Source organism: Stegostoma tigrinum, chromosome 19, assembly GCF_030684315.1.
Source record: "Stegostoma tigrinum isolate sSteTig4 chromosome 19, sSteTig4.hap1, whole genome shotgun sequence".
Classification (NCBI taxonomy): domain Eukaryota; kingdom Metazoa; phylum Chordata; class Chondrichthyes; order Orectolobiformes; family Stegostomatidae; genus Stegostoma; species Stegostoma tigrinum.
In genome coordinates, this window is record NC_081372.1 from 49048033 (window position 1) to 49071200 (window position 23168).

Sequence of the window (23168 nt, forward strand, 5' to 3'; positions counted from 1 at the left end):
ACCCTTTAAAGTCTTGTCTTCCTCCCAACCCCAAGAGGAAAGTAACCTCCTGCTTTCTTTATTCACTTATGGTATGTGGCCAAAATACTTACGAGGGAAGCATTTATTGCTATCCCTAGTAGCCCTTGAAAAAGTAGTGGCGAGCCGTCTTCTTGAACCACTGCAGTCTGTGTCTTGTAGGTTGACCCAGAATGCCGTTAGAAAAGGAGTTCCTGAATTTCGATCCAGTGACGCTGCAGGAACGGTGATATCATTTCCTAGTCAGGATGGTGAGTGGCATGGAAGGGAACTTGCTGGTGGTGCTGTTCCCATGCATCTGCTGTCCTTGACCTTCCAGGTGGAAATGGTCATGGGTGTGGAAGGTGCTATCTGAGGAGCCTTGGCAAATTTCAGTAGTGCATCATGTAGCTGTTAGACACTACCACTACTGAGCATCAGTGGTGGAGGGAGTCAGTGCTTGTGGATGTAGTGCCAACCAAGCAGGGTGCTTTGTTTTGGATGGTGTCAAGCTTCTTGAGTGTTGCTGGGGCTGCACTTATCCAGGCAAGTGGGAAGTATTCCATCCCACTCCATACTTACGCTGTGTAGACAGTAGACAGGCTTTGGGAAATCGGGAGATGAGATACTCACTGCAAGCTTCCTAGTTTATGACCTGCTCTTGTATCTACAGTACACATATAACTCGTCCAGTCCACTCTCTAGTCAAAGGTAAGCATGGGGATATTGTTAGTGGGTGCAGCAGGGTAAACTGAAAATGACAGGAGGAAATGATTGGAAAATTTCTCTTCGGAAATTAAAACTCATCCGGGAAATCAAACTGACAATGCCTGAAGAGAGTGGGGCCCTGAAATTCCTTAAATTCTGTTAAATTGTGTTCATGTTTTAATTGCTTGTGTGAAGAAGTTTACTTCTGGTCCTAACTTCACAGTAATATTCTTATGTCCACCCGATGTTTAAATCTTTCATCACAATGAAGAATTTTAATAGGAATGAAGAAGGGGAAGCCAGCAGTGATAAATTTTTCAGGGCATGTTTATTCATACAAATTGTAGTGCATTCAACTTGATGAAATGGCAACATCTGGCACTGTCATACTGAAGCCTTTGACACCCAGGCTGTATTACTGAAGGTATTGTTCTGGTATTAATTAAAAGAGCTCTATTAAAACCATTACCCCATAGCTATATGATTCAATAAACATTTATTCATGCAAACTGTTGCACTCAGCATGATGGAATGGCAACATCTGGTATCATTATATTGAAGATTCAATGGTGTAAAATTGTAATTTACTTATGATGACGTTCACGAACAATTATCAGCAAACTGTTGCGACCGCATCTCCTATCAAACACAGAACAATTCATCTGAAAGATCATGTTCGGTAATGTGTATGGATTCTAGCTTTAACTTTGTAACATTATAAGGTAGTTTATGATACCTTCAACATAATGGAAATTCAGGCACAAAATAAACTTTAAGAAATCAGTCTTTCACAGATTTACAGTGCATAAACAGGCCACTCAGTAAAACCAAGATCGGTGCATATTTTCCAAGCCAGCAGTTGGCCTAATCACAATTGTCCAGTGTATTCCCATTTCCCTTTATCACATGTTCCTTCAACCACTTGGCTAATCTATTTTTTTAAACACTGATACAATCACTGTTATAATCATTAACGCCTGTCACACATTCCACAGCCTCATAATTTCTTCCAGAGAAAGGAGGCCTGCTCAGATTTTCTCAATTCCGCTGCAGGTGAAACTGATCACAATTTCTACCGCAAAAATCTTTCCACTAAGGTTTCCAACATTTTGTGTTCTAGAATCATTAGTAGTTACAGCACAGAAGGGGAGCAGTCAGCCCATCTTGTCCATTCTAGCTCTCTGCAAGACCAGTTCTGCTAGACTCACTCCCCAGCACTTCCTCCTTAGCCCGAGAATATTTCATTCTCGGATGCTTATCTGATTGCGTTTCAAAGGCCGCCAAACTTTACTGCATTATATTCAAAGTTCTAATTACTAGCATGAAAACACCCAGTATAAACCAGTTTTCATCTGATAAAACAAATGTTCACTGCAGTTTTCTGTCGCCCAACTAACGTTGTAACCATGCTTTCACTGTCACTCTTAGTCAATGTGCTTCACCTTTGTGAACAAATCTATTATGTATCACTTTAACATTGCTGTTTGGAAGTCCATGTACACCACAGCAGCTGCAATATTGTCATCAATCTTCTTCATTAATTTATCAAAAAACTGCAAATTGCTTGAACACAATTTGCCTGGAATAAATTGGTGTTGAATTTCCTCTATAAACCTACACTTGTCTAAATGACTGTTTATTGTGTCCAGGATTATCATTATTAGACGTTTTCCCACTGCTGAGTTGGATTTGATTGATTTTTAGTTGCTGGGCTCATCCTTACGCCCTTTTGAGCAATGGTGTAACATTAGCCATTCTTCAGTCCTCTGATACAACTCCTGTGCCTAATGGGGATGAGAAGATTCTGGCCATTGCCCTAATTTCTTCAGCATTCTTGGATGCATCACATCTGCTCCAATTGATTTTTTAACTGTAAGTGGAAGTAATTTCTCTAATATCTCCTCTATCAAATGCTCGCCCATCCAGTGTCTCCACTTTCAATATGTTTTGGGCAGTAACTTATTCCTTGGTAAAGACAGAGACAAAATACTCACTTAGTACCTCAACCCATGTCCCCCACCTTAACGCATATGTTCTTTTTACATTCTTAGTTAGCCCCAACCCTCTTTTTATTACTTTTTTACTGCTTAAATGTCTACAGAATTCTTTTAGATTCCTTTTTATATTAGCTGTAAGTCTTTTCTCTAACTCGTTCATTGCCTCTTTTCTTTTCTTTTTCACCTTGTTTCTTTATTTTCTATTCCCTCGATACCCAGAGAGTTCAGGTTTTGGTTTCCCTTTCATGAGAATGATTTTCAAATGGCGCCGAACCATACAGGTCAAAGTATTTTCATCCTGCAGCCCACTGAGTCAGGGCTGGTCAAAAGCAACCACTTCAGTATTCTCATTTTCAGCATTTTCCAGCACTGGTCCTATAGCCTTATATGCCTTTGCATTGCAACAGTACATCTCGAAACTTCCTAAATGTTGTGAGGGTTTCTGCCTCTGCCAACCTTAAAGGCAGGAGTTCCAGATTCTTGCCACCCTCTAAGCGAAAAAAAATCTTTCCTCACATCCCCTCTAAACCTCCTACCCCTTACCCCGGTTTTTGATCCCTTCACCAAGGGGAAAAGTTTCTTCCTGTCGAGCCTGTCTGTGCTCATTATTTTATACATCTAAATCATCTGCTCCAAGGGAAGTAACACCTGTCTGTCCAATCTCTCTTCTTAACTAAAACTCTCCGGCCCTGGCAACATTCTGGTAAATGCACCTTCTCCAGTCACATCTTTCCCATCGTGTGGATCTGAGCTCATGTCTCTCGATCATCTGTCTAGACATCTGAATTACTAATCCATAATATAAGGAATCCTTCTTTCACTCTTTAAAGGAAATTTTCAAAGTAAAATCTATATATATTGTTTACAAATCCATAAAATTCACAGAGCAGATGCTCGGTATTTTGATCGAAGTTGAATTAATTTTGAATCTTATGCCTTGGGTGTTGCTATCCTTATTTATGAAGTAATGGTCCCCTTATTAATGGTACCCTTTTGTTCCTTTGCTGTTTTGCATTCGATCTTAGATTCCGGGTTCTCCAGGTCAGTTCAGTTGCAATCCAACTGAAATTTTCTGTGCTACAATTATGTATTTGTACCCTAGATTGTTCCTTGCCTGATTCCATAAATAATCTCAAGCTTGCAATGAAATGTTTCCCTCTAGACATTTGATTCGCCCGAAATAACTCATGAATCCGGAATGAGATTTTGCAACCATCCATCTTTGTTGAAACAAAAACATATCGATCAATAAAATTCAGCTGAGTGCTCTTCAGAAACTGTTTCCCTTCCCTTCAGAAGATTTCTAACTCAGTTTACATTAGGATAATTAAAGTCTCCCACTGTTACTACAGTTTTAACAACTTGCTGTGCTTCTCACATGTGGGGGCCCGTAACATAAACATAGTGGCATAGTAATAACTCTTATTTCTTGACTCCAACCAAATAGATTCAGTCTTTGACTCCTCCAGAACATCCACTTTCTCCAGCGCTGTAGTATTCTCCTCTACCACTCCACCTCCTTTCTTTCCTCTCTGTGCTTTCTTAACACCTTAGGCTGGATTCCCAAAGCCCACTGAGGTCAAGGCTGGAGGGATGGCTCCAGAGATTCCTGCTGCCATTCGAAATGGCGGTTTGGTAACATGGTTCCACCCTGAGCCATTTTCGACATCGCAGGGCGGAGACCGAACTGTTACTTGTCTGCAGGCTGTAGAAAGCCAATAAAGGTAACGAAGGTGTTTATTAAGGCCTCCACCAACTCAAATTTCCCAAACAACAGCAAGGTGCCTGTGGGCACCGAAGCAGAACCAGTAAGTGGAGGTGGATGGTTGTGTGCTCCAGTGAATTTTTTTGGAGCCACCCTTCCCCCACACCCCAGTCATTAAGCCATAATTGCTACATTTCCGGCCGCAGCATGTCCTGTGGAGGAGGGGTTAATCCTCCTTGAGAATAGCCTGCCAGCTGTTAATTTTTTGAATTTGCGTGTTTTTAAGTTGTGTTTGGAAGGCTCCTCAAGATAAAAGCTTCCCTTCTCTCTTCCACCCGCATTGGCAATTTCCATCTTTGATGGTGGAGCTGCCAATGTGTCTTGCCGGAGGATATCCTACTGGTCCTCCTAATCTCAGGAGCCCATCTACCAGCCTTAATTAGACAGTGAGTGCACACTCTGGCTAATCACTGACCGGTCACTAAAAAAGGAAGGAGAATCCATCACCTGAATCCATCTATAGTTTATGCCTCTTGTGAGCCAGGTCTCTGCCACAACACGATATTCTCGTGTGGTTATCTGCACATTCATGTCAAAACCCTCTACAAACCCAACCATTCCAAAAAAACTGACTTTTCGAAGATTTTTTAAAAATTCTGACAGCGAAGCCTTTTCACTTCCACAAATTTCCCAGGAGAGTTATTGATGGAAAATTTTGTTCGGGTGAATTGTAGGTTTAGAAATCACGTGGTTAAGCAATAAAGCCGACTATGTAATCGGACAATTCCCCGAGGCTTTGTATCTTGCCTCATTACTTTGGTAACCATAATTACAAATTACATATAGTTTCGTTCACATCCTCAGGCTGTTCCAAAATGTTCTTCAATCAACAAATTGTGAGCTATAAGCATTGTTGTTTTGAAAGCAAATGGATGGCAAATTTCCACGCAGCAAGATGCCACAGATGTAATGTAAGCCATCACAAGTTAACTTATTTTTGGAGGATTGGCACCATTGTAAGGGTCACCAGTAACTAAATTGGACTATTCATATCTATATCTTGGTTATAAGTGCAGGACAAAACTATGTGCCCTGCTGTGAGCAGCTGAGCTCCAACCCCTTTGAGCCTCTGTTTCACCTACAAAGCTTTTGTGAGGCATTTTTTTTCACTTGCCATAAACTGTAATAACACTCAATATGCTCGATACCATCCAGAACAATGCAGTCAACTTACTCCCTGTCTCTGGACTCAATATCAATGTCCTTCATCACTGTTACACTGACGGCTTCAGTACATATGATCAATAGAGTGTACCAGGGGCAAATCACCAAGGTTAGTTCAAAAGCACTCGCCTCTGTTCCAATATCTTCTACCAAGACCAGAGTGACAATGTTATGGAGGAACATTAGCAGCTTCATGCTCCCTTCCAGGTCACACACCAGTTTAATTCAGCAGGTCAGAATTATGGAATTGTCTATCTAATACCATTGTGTATGTCACATTAAGGGTGGCAATGTTTCAAATAGGAAGACCTACAGTGCCACTGTGGGATGAAAAATAAATGCACCCTTGTCTATGGCTTACACATCCCATGAACAAATTGTTGAAATATCATCTTATGACTGCCCCAAAAATATGATTCTGCCTGATAAAAACCGAAAGAACTACGAATGCTGTGAATCAGGAACAAAAGCAAAGTTGCTGGAAAACCCCAGCAGATCTAGCAGCTTCTGTGAAGGAACAAACAGAGCTAACATTTTGGGTCCGGTGACTCTTCCACAGAACACTCAGAACAGAGTTCTGAGGAAGGGTCACCAGACGCGAAACATTAACTCTGTTTTTTTTCCTTCACAGGTGCTGCCAGACCTGCTGAGCTTTACCAGCAACTTTGCTTTTGTTCCTGACCCTGCCTGATGTTTTGCATTCCATCATACCTCACAAACAATCATGATATACTCTCCCAAGACCCTTCATGACCCTGACCAACAAGCCTAGAGCAAGCCCAATGTGGATGAAGTAGCCAAATAGATAAGAAATGTCATCAGAGATACATTGTCAACTACATTATGAAGTTAACAATATGAATTCACATTGAAAGACATGTAGCCAATGGAAAAAAAAATCTATGCTATATAAATATCAAACATATCTAATTTTGGGAGTACCGGTAGGAATGCAAAATATAATGCAATCTACTTTTCTGTAAAGCATTTTTCATAATATATTACTGACCATACGGAATTGAATCCACTCAGAGTGGTTGTAGGGAAATGTCCCCTCCAGATTCTCAGTCAGCTGGTTGTTGTCAATAAACTTGTTCAGAGCTTTCAAGGAAGTCAAAACTTCCATCTGATGAAACAGGAAAAAACAAACAATATATATTTCATGTTATATATGTTAAAGAGTTGTTACAAATAGAAGAACAGAACTCATCTTTTCTTTAGAAAAGATTTTTATCTGAGAAAGATTGCTTCTCTGGTCTAGTTTTCCCTGGCAAGGAGCATTGATTGTATTGAACCCAACCTGTAAAATAGTCTAGTCGATAAACCTGGAGATTTCATCAAATTACATTAATGAAAAGAACATGAAGAGTTACAGACATAGGAGATTTCATCTGCATTTGTTCTTTTCGTTCATTTGAGTTCAATCATAATGTGTTCGTGTTTTATAAAACATAAAAAGAGTAAAAACACTTAATCTCTTTGCAAGGCTGTAAATGCATGGCAAATGTTAAACATTTGCTGCACCTGAATAAGTCAACCATCCCAGTTCTCTTTTCTTTTAATCTTCCACAATTGCCCAATTTCATAAGCAGGGATTGTGTGCTTTTCCATGGAAATACAGAGTAAATAAAAATAGACATTAAGGTACAGCTCACTGAATTAAATCTATTTTTATTTTATTTTTATTTCTTCTTTCGTGGGATGTGCACGTCACGAGAAAGACTAACATCTGACACCCATCCGCATTTAGCCTTGAGGAGGTGTTGATGAGCTGCCTTTTTGAAGTACTACTGCCCATATGATGTAGGTACACCCACAGTGCTATTCTCAAGAGAATGACCACTTTTTTACCCAGCAACAGTGAAGAAATGGCAATATAGTTCCAAGTCAAAATGGTATGTGAGAGGGAAGGGAATTGGCACATGTTCTTGTGTTAGGTCATAGAGGTTTGGAAAGTGCTGTTGAAGAAGCCATGAAAAGTCATTGCAGGGCATCTTGCTACTATTTTGTAATGGCAGTGGAAGGCATGAATGTTTAATGTAGTGGTTGAGCTATTTATCAAGTGGGCTGCTTTGATTTGGATGGTGTTGCATTTCTTGAGTGCTGCTTAGTTTACATTAATCTCAGCATGTGGAAAGTATTTCATGAAATTTCCGGCTTGTGCCCCTCAGATATAAGACATGTTTTTGGGGAGTCAGGATCTGAGTTACTTACAGCAGAATTCTCAACCCCCGAACTGCTCTTGTTGGCACAGTATTGATACAGCTAGTTCAGGTTAATTTCTGGCCAACAATAACACTCATGTTGTTGAAAATGGAGGATTCAGTAGCAGTTAGGCCACTAAATGCCATGGAAAAGTGATTAGATTGTCTCTTATTTTATACTGTTATTTTCTAACACTTGTATAGCACAAATCTTACTTGCTACTTAATAGGCCAAGCCTGAACAGTGTATTGGTCTTTCTACAATTGAACATGAACAGCTTCAGTAATTAGCAATGAAAATCCCTGCTTCTGATCTTATGATGGAAGGAAGGTCATTGATGAAGCAGCTGAGGATGGTGTGCATAGGATACTACCTTGAGGAGCTCCTGCAGAGATGATCTGCGCTGTGTTAATTGATCTCCAACAACCAAAAACAACTTCCTTTGAATCAGGGATAATGGGAACTGCAGATGCTAGAGAATCCAAGACAACAAAGTTTGGAGCTGGATGAACACAGCAGGCCAAGCAGCATCTTAGGAGAACAAAAGCTGACATTTTGGGCCTAGACCTTTCATCAGAAAAGGGGGGATGGGGGTAGGATTCTGAAATAAATAGGGAGAGAGGGGGAGGCGGACTGAAGATGGATAGAGGAGAAGATAGGTGGAGAGGAGAGTATAGGTGGGGAGGTAGCGAGGGGATAGGTCAGTCCAGGGAGGACAGACAGGTCAAAGGGGTGGGATGAGGTTAGTAGGTAGGAAATGGAGTTGCAGCTTGAGGTGGGAGGAGGGGATAGGTGAGAGGAAGAACAGTTTAGGGAGGCGGGGACAAACTGGGCTGGTTTTGGAATGCGTTAGGGGGAGGGGAGATTTTGAAGCTGGTGAAATCCACATTGATACCATTGGGCTGCAGGGTTCCCAAGTGGAATATGAGTTGCTGTTCTTTTGTATTAGGTATGGTTCTAACCCCAGTGAAGAGTGTTCCCCCAATGCAGTTTTATGTTCTGCATCGATATGATAAATTTTACCTTTTCTTTTAAACATGTGTTTGGATCAAGTGCAATTGGGTCAGGAACTAATAAGCCCTGGCAGAACCCAAGCTGATCATCACTGAACAAGTTATTGCTGAGTGAGTGCCTCTTAATAGCAGCAACGATGCCTTCAATCACTTCACCGATTTGAAGGTGTCGGTTTTGGGTTGGGTGGACATTAAAATTAAATAAAGCATTTGGACAGTCACCTGGTGTGGTGTGACTTCTCACTTTACTAGTGATGAAGACCAGACTGATAAGACTGTGCACAATCAGATTGGATGAGTTCTGCTTTTTGTGGGCAGGGCACACCTGTGCAATTTGTGACATTGTCAGTAGGATGCCAGAGTTGTGGCTGTGCTGGGACTGCTCGGTCAGGGGTGCAGAGGCTTCTCCAGTACAATGTTTCCATGCTGCTGCCAGGATAGTATTAAGTCCCACAGTTCCTTTTCATGGTTATGTGGGCATCACTAACAACACCAACTGCTCAGCCCTAGCTACCCTTGAACTGAGTGGATAGTGGACAAAGTGATCCACTGAGTGTGAGCTGTTTGCTCTACTGAGGAAATACTCAGAAGGAAACACAGCATCTGTGAAGACAGAACCAGTGTGAATGCTTGAGATCAACAATCCACGTTGGTTCTGACGGAGGATCACTGACTTTTGCCTCTCTTTGTGCTGATGCTACCAGCTTTGCAGAGCATTCCAAGACTTAAGAAATAAAAAAATTTTGTCACATCAATAAATGTGACTTTTTGCAAAAGTGACCATTAAGAAGTGCCAAGCAAGTGGAGTTGACATGTAAAAATTTTGTTTCTTCACTTAAGAAGCAAAGTTGAAAGAGACAGACTAGGCCTCACAAATCCTGGTCATTAGAGAAGGGGAGGAGATTGATATTGGGTTTCATTTGTGTTTTCCTTTGGTAATACATTCTACTTGGATTTCCTGAGCAATTTCAATAGCACTTACAGACATTCTTGGATATTTCTCCAGTTTGAGAGTAGCCTCCTTCTCTGTCAATATCAGCACACAATGAATGGAATGGGGAGCAAAGTCCTGCAGATTTGAACCAGGAAGTAATTAGAGACATTAATACAAATGCATATTTCTAAACTGAGAAACAATATCACAGTTCCAGCTTGATATTGCAACGGAACTCAACTTAGTCAATCAAGCCTTTGGTTTAGGTGAACCTATAATAACTGCTGAAATATTTTTCACATTGGCAACAGTTCATTTTTACTATGTGGGTTTGAATCATCCTCCAAATGGAACGTAAGGGCGAATATCACATAGTCACAACAACATTTTCCTGATATACTGCTATGAGTGTAATACAGTCAGTCAGGCTGGAACGAGGATTGGAACTGGAGATAGATTGGGAGAATGATGTCTAACGCAATGGCTGACTGGAACATTCAAATTTAAGGTCTATCTGTAAATTGTTTTTGCATTATTTAAGATAAATATATTATTAATAATACTGTGAAACTGATAATGTGGGAAACTGATAAAGTGGTTAGAGAAGGAAAATTTGGTGATAACTGCTACGTAGATGTGTCAAAGCAGATTGCACTGCACACCGTACTGGAAAGAACTATCGATTTAGCTAAATGATGTGTTCAGTTACAAGTTATGAACGTTACTTCAGCTTATTTGAAACTTGTAAGATAACAAAGAGATAAGACTATTCGATTGTGGAATCATTTCAAATAGATTAGGAACAGAGAAGGCTAAGGGGCGACATGATTTAGGTATACAGAATTGTGAGGAGTAGAGATAGAGCAGACATGAGGAGCTTCTTCTCCATTGGCAGAGAATTCAAAAACCAGGGGTCATAGATTCAAGCTAAGTGGTGCAATGATCATAGGGGACATGAGGAAAAAAACTCTTTTTTTAGGTACAGGGTGCCTGGAATTCACTGCCTGAGTTGATGATGGAGGCAAAAACACAGAAGTACCGGTAGTGCTGTGAGTTTCAGAGCTATGGCCTGTGTGCAGGAAGATGAGATTAGAAAGGGCATTTGGGTGTCTTTGTGTCTACTTGGACAAGGTAGACCAAATGCCCTCCTTACTGTGCTGTAACATTTCTGTGGTCCTATGGAGGATCAACAATTGCAATCCCAAATGGTGGAGAGGGAGAACCAAATCTGAATGAAGGATGTGCCTATTTTTCCCCTGAGTATAATGAACCTGTGGAATAGGACTTGCAGTGAACAGAGATCCCCTGAACTCCACGTGAGTTTCTGGCTACATTGAAAATCACTTTCTTGCAAAAGGCAAGCCTCTTGAAACCTAAATCAAGGCCAGATTGATCTCTTGGACTAGTTTCCATCATCTAAAAAGAGTCAGAGGGGAATTCTCCAAATTAGTTTTCCTTAAATTGGTCCGGGCATTTTCGCCAACCCAGGAAATCAAATGGTTTCTGGGCAAAGTGGGAAAATTATTCACAGTTCTGAGGAAGACTCACCAGACCCAAAATGTTAACTCTGTTTTTTCCTTCACAGATGCTGCCAGACTTGCTGAGCTGTTCCAGCAACTTTGTTTTCATTCCTGATTCACAGCATCCTCAGTTCTTACGGTTTTATTTTGGAAAATTATTCATTATGTTACTCAAAATGTTGACACATCAGGATATATGGATGAGTTATTCTTTTGCTGTCTAACATTATTAAACAAAGAGAAGGAAGAACAAACCTCTAAAAATACAACACAGTCATTTCATAACAAATATTTATCCATGTTCACCTGAAGCAATCCTAAAGCTTTAAACAGTGCAAATTGGGGTGGACGCCTCCGAGCATCTATAACGATTGTTAATCCCAGATCTCGAACTTCCTTCCTGGAAGAAGAAACATTAAGAACAAAATTAAAGAATCTTCGTTGTTCAATCAAGCTTGCGCTTCTGCTTTCAATAACAATTTATAATCACTTTTAATACATCCAAAAAACAGAAGTAAGATACAGTTTCCAAATAAATGTCAGGGAACTCCATCTGGAATCTGTTCACTTCACATCTAATATGAGAAACTTCCACTCTTTTTTTTAACTGTTGTTAGCTTACAACCATCAGTATTTTTAACCATTAGTTCCATATGGGGCAATCAAAAAAACATAGATAAGCCAAGTGAATAATATGATGACAACAAAATCATCTTCAAAACATCTTGATATACATTTATAACTATATCTCTTGTGGCACTTCATCAAAATCCTGTAATTCTTCACCTACTGTTGTAGAAACATTACGACCTGAGACCGCAGTGATTCATGGAAAATGTTCATTACTATATTCAAAGCAATCGAGGTTGGTTAATGTATATAACAGTGTTAGCACTGCCAAAACCCTTAAACTATACGTAAGACTGGCTGTTGGCTGCTGAAAACTAGTGTTGAATGTTTGGATAAATTATGGGAGGCAACTTAATGGTCTGGCATTTCTCACGTCTGTACACCAGAAGGTTGGTTTCAAATCCCACTCCAGCAACCTAAGTTACAAAATCGAGTCTGACACTTCAGTGCAATCCTGTGCAATTGCTGCCTGGTTGGAAGTGACTCTTTCAGATGATGAATAAAAGTATCTTGGGCACAGTTTCAAAGAAAGGTTAAGGGATTCTCCCCTATGCCCTGGCCAATACTTACCCTTCAACTAACATCGCACAGACAGATGATCAGATCATTATCACCTCATTGGGACTTGGCTGTTGAATTTCTCTTCATTACAGTAGTGACTACATTTTAATAATAGTTAGTTGATTTCAAAGCGTTTTGCAATATCCCAAGGCTGCAAACAGCATATAAAAAAGGGAAGTCTGTCTTTACTTTCTAAGTACATTCAAAATTAAAGCTTTATTCTCAGTAGGTGGCAGTACTAAACAGTTAATGTTGATTTCTATATGCTGCTATTCCATATACAATGGAACAGACGACACATTCTTAGAACAACAGGACACCGAAGTGACACAAAATAAAATTTGCACACCACGATGAATGCAATTTTATTGCCTCATTTTGCCAATATTAGCAAAGACCATTTACAAGTAACTGAATGAAATAAATAAATCAAAGCCAATTGCATAACAGAACTCCTCTCTGACACTGACGGCCCCTTACTGTTCTTATTATCTACCAGACCCAGAAATCATATTTAGTAGGCAGCTTATCATTTTCAGGTTGTGTAAATTGAGATCTTGAGTTGTTGCAGTGCTTAGGAAGTAGATACTGTTACGGAGGAAGTTTCCGGATTTTGACCCAATGGGAGTGGGAGGAATATGTTACATTTCCATGTCGCAATGGTGAGTGGCTTAGAGGGGAGCTTGCAGGTGCTGCACAGAGTGTACAGGTTTGGAAAGTGCTGTCAGGCTTGGTCTCCCACACTGGTGGCAAGCTAAAGTGAGGGATATGCTGGCCTATGAGGTTATAGATTATGGCTGAATGGAATTCTGCTGCTGCCGATGGCTCAGCTTTGAGCTGCTAGGTCTGTTCTCAATCCATTCCATTTAATAGTGGGTTGCTGTGCCACATTACCTGGTGAAGACAAGGCCATATCAACAAGATCAGAGAATATGAGATTACATTGGTTACTTCCCTTTATTGATTACTGCACTCAGACTATCACAGGCTTAGACTAGCAGCTATGTCCTTCAGGGCTCAGGAGGTTAGCCAGCAGTCATGCTATACAACCACTTACTGTAATAAACACTGAAGTCCACTGATCAGAGTACATTGTCTGCCTTTGAGAGCCCCAGTGCTTCATCCAAGTGGGTTCAACTATTTCCCATGGTAGTCATGAGTTAGTCTTATACACATATGCCAGACTAGGAAAGGATGACAAATTTTCTTCCATAAAGTACATACACAGGTCATGTGGCTTTTTTACAACAATTTAGTAATTTTATGAACATCAATGGTGAGGTTAATCTCTTCTTTTATTACAGATTTTATTAAGGAACGGCATTTAAATTCCCTAAACTGCCATAATTGGTTTTAAACTCATGTCTCCAGATCATGAGTCCAAGCCTCTGAATTATTAGTCCAGTAATATTACCATTACACTACCTTCACTCCAATTTTTTTGTGCATGAGCACGGAAGATGTTGAGCATGAAGTTAGTACTGCTAGTGAAAATATACCACAGTTTTGAGTTCCCATTGTTTCAGCATCAAACCCCTTGAACCGCAGGACTTTCTTTTTAAAGAAAGTATCTAAATCAGCCAAGACTGAGCTTTGTTGAATAAACCTCACTTCCTGCCTGGTCTGAACAATCCAGCCAAGTCTGAGTGGAGCTGCATTTTTTTTTTTGGCTGGCCAACACTGTTATGACTAGATGTAATTTTCCCGCTACTAAACACTTCAGTCTGCATCTGCGATCTGTCCAGGATAGAGTCAGGCTTTATTTTCTCCAAACTGAAATAAGTGCTGAAAAATGTGAGTTTCCTCCAAGTTTGCAAAGACTTTCTGTAATCAAGCATCAACCAAAAAGGAAAACTTCACCTGGGGATGTTGTACAAGTACAGGAGGAGCCCAACAAGGTCATCACTGGTGCAGCTTGGACTCTGCAGAAACCTGTTATCACTGCAGACTTGTATCACGGCTCTCCCTGCCTTATCTCTGCTCCCTAGAAAGATTGGAAAAGAATGTAAAATTACTGAATAGATTCATGCCACGCCAGACACCCAGTTTTCACATGCTTAATATCATATTTTGCCAAATCTATTTCTTCCACTGAAAAAAAATACTGATTTCATTCAAACGCTGGTCTCCAGACAGTTGTTTCCATCTAGTTGAATTGAATTATCATGGTGTTGAAATGCAAGATACAATTGCTAACATCTAGGAGAGAAAGTTACTAAATGGAATGGGATGCCCTCCTCTCTCTGCGCAGGATGATAAATCATATGCATAAAAATATGTACATGTAATATGAGTCTGTTACAGAATGAAGAACTTATTTATCACTGCAATAATGTCCAAGGATGAGGTTTTTCCACTACATGCAGAAGAAGACAGTTTTTCAGATTCCTCATGCATTTGTGGCTGGAGCACCATTCATGAATTGCCATTTTCCACAAATGTATGCATTTGCCAATTAATATATAGGTTCCAAACAACTCAGTATCAAATTTAAAAATCGTCTTAGCATTTTAGAACCAATAATCTGCTACAAGCTCCAATGGGTTCCAGTGGGTGCATAAGTGTTTGGGTTACTCACCTGCTACACATGGTGGGGATACATAACCAACGGATTTTTGTTTTGGAAAAACAATTCAACTGGAATTTTACTCAGAGGCAGCGGGCCTACTCACCAGCTGAAAGTCCACTTCTGCCTGTCCCGGAAACCGTGAGCTAATTGGACGGCTACACCGCAGGCAAATCTCCAATCAGACACCAGCAGCAATTGTCACTTTTTGGATCTACAAGCAGCTCATTGGAAGCCAAACGTTGAGTTAAAATAGGGTGGTTCCACCAGTTCCAGTCAGACAGGTCCTGGCAAGGAGCTACAGGAAGGGTGGGATGTTGATGCTCACTGTTGGGACAGGGCTGCCATTGGAGGCAGAGTTGTCAAATAGCAGGGATGTCTTCTCAGCATTGTGGGCATGTGTTGACAATGGTAAGTGACTAGCAGTCTTGGTAGAAAGCCCGTAAGTATCCTTTAAGGATCTCAACTGATCCAAGAGTAGGTAGACTATGTGATACCTACATTGGTACAGATTCAGTGAAAGACGATAGCAATGGGCAGGGCATCAAGCCACCTTTTTCTAAACATACCCCCACACTGCCAACATACCCCCCTCCTTCCATTTATCATTCTTTACAGAGAGGACAGCATCTCCATTTAGCAACTCTCTCTCCCAGAAATTAGTAATTGTATCTTGAATTTCAACAGCATGATAACTCAATTCAACCAGGTGGAACAACTTTTTGGAGTCCAGAATTTAGATGAAATCAGTATTTTTTTTTAATGGAAGGAATTTACAGAATTTTTGGAACAGTCAGCACTTCAATGAGTGACAAGCGATTTGCAATTGACTCCTATATTCATGGCAAATGTCTAGTGCAATTTTCCCTACATGCAAGACTGTATCAGATAAAATGTCAGCAGTGGGAGCTAATACCTAAGGCATGACAGTATCAATGGCCAATTTATTGCAGCACTATCGAGTCAAGTCTCATTACCATCATCATCAAGGTTCTCAGGCTGCATTCCAAATAACGCCACACAAATTATATCATGGAATCATATAAGGAAACAGCACAACCAGCATCCTGAACTTTACAATTGCCCAAAAATTCCAATTGCCTCTTTCTCCTCAGAGTTTTGTATTTTCTAAGTTTTCTCTGGAGGACCTCCCACTTCCTCTGATTTTTCTTAGCCCAGCTGAGGAAAGAAAGCCAGTAAACTGGCAAATATTGGAAGCTGAAGACAGCCGTGATGCTGCAGAGGACTGCTCCAAATGCTGTTCTGCAAGGAGTGAGGGCTTCATAAACCAACTATTAGCTGCTCGGCTTCAATCTAGCTGGGGATTGTGCACCCTCGCTTTGAATTTGTTATCAAGTTACAGAAGAAACTCATCATCTTTTTTGAAAGCACAGGATCTCTGCCATGACACTGTGTTTCCTGCTTAAAGACAGCAATGAAGCTTTGCTCTTTCAGACCTGCAGGGATACTGGCACAGCAAGCCTTGTCCTGGGAACGGATTCCCTCCACCAGCTCAATTACGACATGCAACTCCTGTCTATAGAGCCGGCAGGGCCCTGCTCTCCTTGCAAGATTTCCTTGTCTTCTAGGTGGAACTGAAAAGAGTATGCAACACACTCACCTCCAGCTGTAGCTCTCTCCCTTTGGGAATGATGGCTTTCACCCACCATTCAGGAATCTGAACTGTCACCAGTGAAGCTCAACTGGCTAGACGGGGGGGACGCTGAAATTGCCAATGTGACCAGAGTCAATAGTGTATTGGACAGTGGAGGAGCGGACTGAATTTAACTCGAACAACTTGCTAAACTGATTTAGTCTTGTTGCCTATATTCCCTATTAGTCCCTATTTAGCCTATATCCCTCTAAACCCTTCCTATTCATATACCCAAACTGATGCTGTTTAAATGTTGTAATTGTACTAGCCTCCACCACTTCCTCTGGCGGCTCATAGACGCACCATTGTCTGTGTGAAAAAGTTGTCCCTCAGGTCCTTTTTAAATCTATCACCTCTCATCTTAAACTTGTGCCCTCTAGTTTTGGACTCCCTCACTCTAGGGAAATAAAGACCTTTGCTTTTCACCCTATCCATGTCCCTCATGATTTTATAAACCTCTATAAGGTCACCCCTCAGTCTTCGATGCTCCAGGAGAAAAAGCCCCAGCTTATTCAGCCTCTCCTTATAACTCAAACCCTCTAGTCCCGCTAGCATCCTTGTAAATCTTTTCTGCATCCTCTCCAGTTTGACAACATTATTCCTTTAGCAGGAAGATCAGATTTGAATGCAGAACTGTAAGTGGCCTGACCATGCCCTGTACAGCTGAAACATGACATCCCAATTCATATACTCAGTGCAGAGACTAGTAACGGCAAGCATTCCAAACACCTTCTTCACCACCCTGTCCACTTGCGACTCCACTTTCAAGGAACTATGAACCTCCATCCCTATGTCTCTTCGTTCAGCAACACTCCCCAGCGTCCTACCATTACCATTACATTGTAAGTCCTGCCTGGTTTACCTTACTAAAATGCAATACTTCATATTTATCCAAATTAAACTCCACTGCCACTCCTTGGCCTATTGGTCCATGAAGGTCCTTTACCTTCAAAAAAATCTATGCTGACTTCATCATATAATGTGCACTCTTCCAAATGCCAAATAATGTTATCGCCAATTATTGTCTCCAAATGTTTCCCATTTAAGGCTGTCTGACCTATATTTGCTGCATTAATCCCTTAATCATATTTTTATGCTAAAATATCCAGCAAAATATTTTTGCTATTGAGTTACAGAACTTGTTTTGTCTAAAATGGTTTCACTTCGCTGTAATATTCGCTTTCTCCAGGATTATCACAATTTAATAATTTATTGATTAATTTTGCGAAGTTTTATTGAATATAATTTTCTTTGCATTTTGGGAGATCGTGCAGCCTTAGAGATTTAAAATGTATAGGCCTTGAGAATGTCTAGCTCAAAAACAGCTATTTTTAGAGAACAATTCCTCATTTAGGCGCACATTTTTTCTGAGCATGTTATTATGTTGTAATTCATACATGTAAATATGGGCTAAATTTACCAGGTCCTGGAGAGGTGGGACTGGATGCAGCAGGAGAAAATAGTATGTTATGCTGCTTTCTCAATGCTGCAGGGAGGTACTCTCAGGATACAAGGTAGATCTTTTTGGTCATTTACCATTGCCCATTTACAAGATAAAGAAACATTTCTTTACTTAAAGGGTAGTGAACCAACAACGTTCTTTACAACAGAAGGCCGAATTAATTCAAGAAAGAGATAGAGGCATTTTTAGATATCATCTAAAGGGGTATGTAGAGAAAGTGGGAATATGGTATTGAGACAGCAGATCAGTTATGATTGCATTGAATGGCAGGATAGGCACAAAAGCTGAATGACCTAATAATGCTCATAATTTCAATGCCTCTGTGATTTCCCACCTCAAACTGCTTTTCCTGGAAGTCGGGTCAAACTGGTTTTAGTCACTAGTTTTGAATGCTGCGGATTCCCAGTTCATAAAATTCAGTGTTTCCTTCGGGGTCAAAATGGAGAAGCTGCTGAGATCTTCCCAACAACAGATAAACTCTCCTGAGGCCACACCTTGGCAGATACCTGTAAGCTGGGGTTTCTATTATCACTTCCTATCATTCATCCTATCACTCACAGTGCTGTGGGGATCAGAAGGTCACAGCCAAAGTCAGGAGCAGTCCTGTGTCAGAGATCCCCCAGTAACAATGACAGCCATTCTCTTTTTTTAAAAAAGTTTGCTGAGGTGCTCAGAGGGCACTGCCTCCCTTAGGTGCTCTCGCACTCTCCCACCTTTATCAGCAGCATTCACCTCTCTTGGTGGAACTGACCCCAAATGCTGCAGGTTCTCTGAGGCTCATGCTTCAGGAACCCACCCACCATCCCAAGGTGGCCAGTTGGAAGGCAGCATTCCTCCTCGTGACTCATGTGGTCTCTCATCCCCATATTGCCCAGTGGCAGGGTCCCAAGGCCTTTGGAAGATTCAGCTTCTAATATGTCCTTGCTTTTACATTTGATGCTGATATTTTGACTGGGATGGAGAATACCTGGTAAAAAAGCAGCTCCTGAATATAGCAAATCACTGTTGAGATCCAAAGAGCGTATCGTGAACTTCTTCTGCCGATGTTCTGATATGGAGGAGTCACTGGTCGTTAAACTTGTACCAGGAGATGGTAAGATTACCTCAGCTCTTTGACTCACTGGGACCAGAGCATCTGGCTGAATCCTAGTCTCTTTATTAATGTCTGTTGGAGAAAGAGAAAGGAATGCATTGGTTATTCTGCTGAGGGGAGGTGATGGCATAGTCATCATGTCACTGGACTAGCAATCAAGAGGCCCAAACAAATGTTTTGAATACACGGATTCAAATCCTACCGTGGCAGAGAGTGAAATTTGAACACATTAGAAATTAAATGCTAGTTTAATGGTGACCATGTAACCCATGGTGAATTGCAAAATTCTACCTGTTTCTTTAATGGCCTTCAGGGAAGGAATTCTGCCTGGAGAGGCTTATAGGTGACTCCAGAACCACAGCAATGCTCAACTGTCGTCTGAAATGCCTAGGAAACCATCCAGTTCAAGGGCAGTTAGGAACGGGTGACAAATGTAACCCTTGTCAGCAACACCCATATTCCATCCAAGAAAATAAACACGATGCCCCTGGCTTTATTGATACTCAGATTTTCTTAAAATAGGAAACAGAAAAAAAGTATTATCTTCCCTAAAAGTATAACATTTACCAGTGGAAATGCAACAGATCCTAGCGACAGCATAGACGTCAAATAGAATGTAAAATTAGTGTTGCCTACATAAGCTTCACTTGGAGAGACACCACCACTAATGAAGAAGTGCTAGAGAGTACATTGTGAAAAAGAAATGACACAGCCTGGTGTACCATGTTTTTCACCTAGGTATATGCCCTACCAGAGTGGCAGTGGGATGGACACCATCCAATGGAAAAAGAATTAGGGTTAAGGTGGATGCTCCAGAGCAGAACACCCTCTGGGTTGGAGAACTGTCTTGTACATAATCAAAAGAACAAAGTCTCAGTTTTGGACTATGATGGTCAGGGTGATGGGTCTTTTCCTTGAGCCATTATAGAGGTTAATGTCACTAAGCAACATGCTTGGCCATTTCAAAGGCCACTTTGGCACAACCATATTTAGGCTTGGCAACTCAGACAGAACTTGCTCTTTAAGGATTCATAATATAACCTTGCAAGGGTCCTCTTGTGGTGCAGTGGTGGTGTCCGAGAGGCCCAGGTTCAAGTCCCCTGCCTCTGGAGGTGTGTAACAACATTTCTGAACAAGGTGAATTTGAAAATTAGGTTAAATTTTTTTAAAAAAACCTTGTGTCTCTGACGACTCTGCCTAGTTGAGTTGCTGCCTACTTCCATCATTAAAGTAAAAATAAGTTTCTAAAAAATTAAAGTCACACAATTTTGTTTAATTTTCAAAGGATCTGTGAAGTGAGTCTTCAGTTCTTGGAAACTCCACAGCAAGCAGAATGGAACTGAAATTACGACGAGTAAAAATTGCAGCTTTCCCAATTGCTGAGAGATATTATTCTGGATCACAAAATGCAGGAGGATCCCCTGAGGGTGATTTCTCTCAGATGTGGACTGAAAGCCAGCTGTTCCAGATTGACTTCAATATAGGGAAAATCAGGTCAAGCCATCAGTAATTGATAGCCACTCTCTTAGTCTGGCCTATATGGAGGCAACTTCAGGGCACTTAAAGTCATTTTAAGAACCAATACAAGGGTTTTCACTTCAGATTTCTACCTATTTGATACCAACGCAAAGCGTGACTATTAAAAAAGAAAGACTTGATCAGGCTTGTTTTGAATGCTTCTCATAGTTCAACAACTTGCTAGCACTCTGTTTCCACTCGCATATGAAGAAAATGCACTTCAGCGAGGTCTAAGAGAATAGCCAACAACATTAGAAACCAAATAAGACTGTTAGCTGGAGGGAAGATAAACGGAAGGAAATTGAAAAGAAAGTATTGCATTGTTAATATTTTGAACAGCGAGGAGATTTGTCAGCAAGGGAGATTTGTTATTACTTTTAAAAGAACATGCAGGTCCAAATGTATCCATGGCAGCAGCCCATCTTGAGGAGCAGCAGATGTTGCTTAACTTTGGCTCTTGTAGTTTAGGATATCACCTGACTTGTTCAATGGATTGCTGTTTTGTATCACGCACTGAGTTTACAATATTGTCATGTTGATAGCAATCTACAAAGAGTCTGATGACCTGAAACGTTAATTTTTACAAATAAATGCAGTCTAGGCAAAAGCTAGTCGTGATTTGTACATCAAGCTTGAAGTTTTCTGTTATGGGTGGGCATGCACTTTAGATCTGACTGTAACTTGAGGATATGTTTATTCCCAGCATTATTTAATTGTGCGTTTCAGATCTCCACACTCTTAAAAGTGTTCTGTTTTAGCTTTTATTAGAAAGGGATTCAAAACAAAACTGTAGCAAAGTGTGTTGTTGTTTTGCACGTTTGGTTTCAATAAGAGGTGGCTTTTCCAGCATCTCTGAAATTCCCTTTTTCGGATGTCGATTGATCTGCTGTGCCATTTTCTGTACTTTATTAGAAGGAAAATATTTCTTGTCTGATAATTGCCCACTAGACATGTCCAGCCTCCATTTTCTCATAACTTTACTCTCGTTTTCTTCCTCAATAACTTCATGGTCATTGGTCCACTGAATTTCCCTCTGTTGTTTCATCCATAATTCAAGAGGCCACTGAAAATTTCATGAAACTCTGTCCAAAATCAATGGATTGCCTCCCTTCCCTGAACCCATGAACAACATAAACATCCACTTCTATGAAATAATCTGAAGACTTTAAAAATCAATGCTTTGTATCAGCTAAACATTTCCTTATTCATTTTGTCCTCACCTCTTTCTTGCAGTAAAATTGTGGCAATTATCTAATGAATTACAGGGCAGGAGTGTATGGAGCTGCGACAATGAACAGGGATTGCAAATTATGTTTTCAAATCATTGTTTATCTTTGTTTTTGTTTTGTAAATAAGGTTTGCTTTCGAGGTGGGGAAGGGAGAGTGAGGAAAAGCAGCCCGTACTGTACTGACTACAGACAGGCTACTGCAGTGAAGTTTTAATGTTTTATTTTAAAAATGCCTTTACATGATACAATACATTAAAAACCAAACCTTGAAAACGCAAGTATTAAAAAATACCAAAATAATGTAGTTTGCCACTCTTAACAACCATGCGATGGGATTTAAATTTACTTTAGCAACAGTTGCAATCGACATAGGTTTGCCTGTTTTTGTCAAATTTGGACTATATATTTTTATGCTATGTTTATGCACAGACAGAGAGTACCAATTATTTCTAGAATTGTTTATTTAAAAAAAAGAAAAATAATGTTGGTGCAGGCTCAGAGGGCCGAATGGCCTGTTCCTGTGCTATATTGTTCTTTGCTTTTTGTTCAACTTTGATGCAACATGCAGGAAACAAATTCAAACAGGAAGAGAACAGCAACAAATGAAAAGGGAAGTAAACCCACCTCACAGGCTGAGAGTTTACAGGTGATGGTGACAGGCCTACCAGGAGCAAGTCTTGCTTCAATCTTTGGGCTGATATCAGAGCTTTAAGGTTGCCATGGATTGCATGTGTAGGCCTGGAGCATACGTGGGCACAAAGCAGTGGACAGAAGAGCAAAGAGGCGATGACAATAGGTGAAGTCATGAATTGGCAAGGGTGCAGTGTGGTGAGGAAGGGAAAGATTAACAGACTGTGAGGGATTATAGCCTAACTGCTCTTAATACAACCATAAGCAAATCCCTAAACCCTGAGGCGAGTTATTAATTAGCGAGGCCTGGAACTCAGCAATGCCATCTTCTCCAGGGGCAGTGGGCATGTATCTAGTACACAACAGACTTCTCCCTCTCTGCCTCTCCAACATCATCCCTACCCAAAACAGCCACCCCAATGAAAATTTGGGTTGTTTTTCCCAAGGTGCAGAGTATGGAGAACTCTGGCTTGGCAGAGGAAAGTGGGAAACTAAAAAGTCCAAGCCACTGAATAAATATAT

At 40.6% G+C, this 23168-nt stretch overlaps 1 protein-coding gene across 2 annotated transcripts in view; it reads right to left on the bottom strand.

The window, feature by feature from the left end:
* The window catches only part of si:dkey-65j6.2 (pleckstrin homology domain-containing family G member 4B), a 185711-nt gene that overhangs the window by 52190 nt on the left and 110353 nt on the right, over nucleotides 1-23168 (bottom strand). For both annotated transcript variants that reach the window (XM_048550427.2, XM_048550426.2), the window contains exons 4-8: nucleotides 19144-19341; nucleotides 14355-14478; nucleotides 11610-11703; nucleotides 9832-9918; nucleotides 6641-6757 (exon numbers count right to left, since the gene is read on the bottom strand). In XM_048550427.2, coding sequence (XP_048406384.2) covers nucleotides 6641-6757; nucleotides 9832-9918; nucleotides 11610-11703; nucleotides 14355-14478; nucleotides 19144-19341 — 620 coding nt within the window. The remainder of the gene's footprint in view (nucleotides 1-6640; nucleotides 6758-9831; nucleotides 9919-11609; nucleotides 11704-14354; nucleotides 14479-19143; nucleotides 19342-23168) is intronic.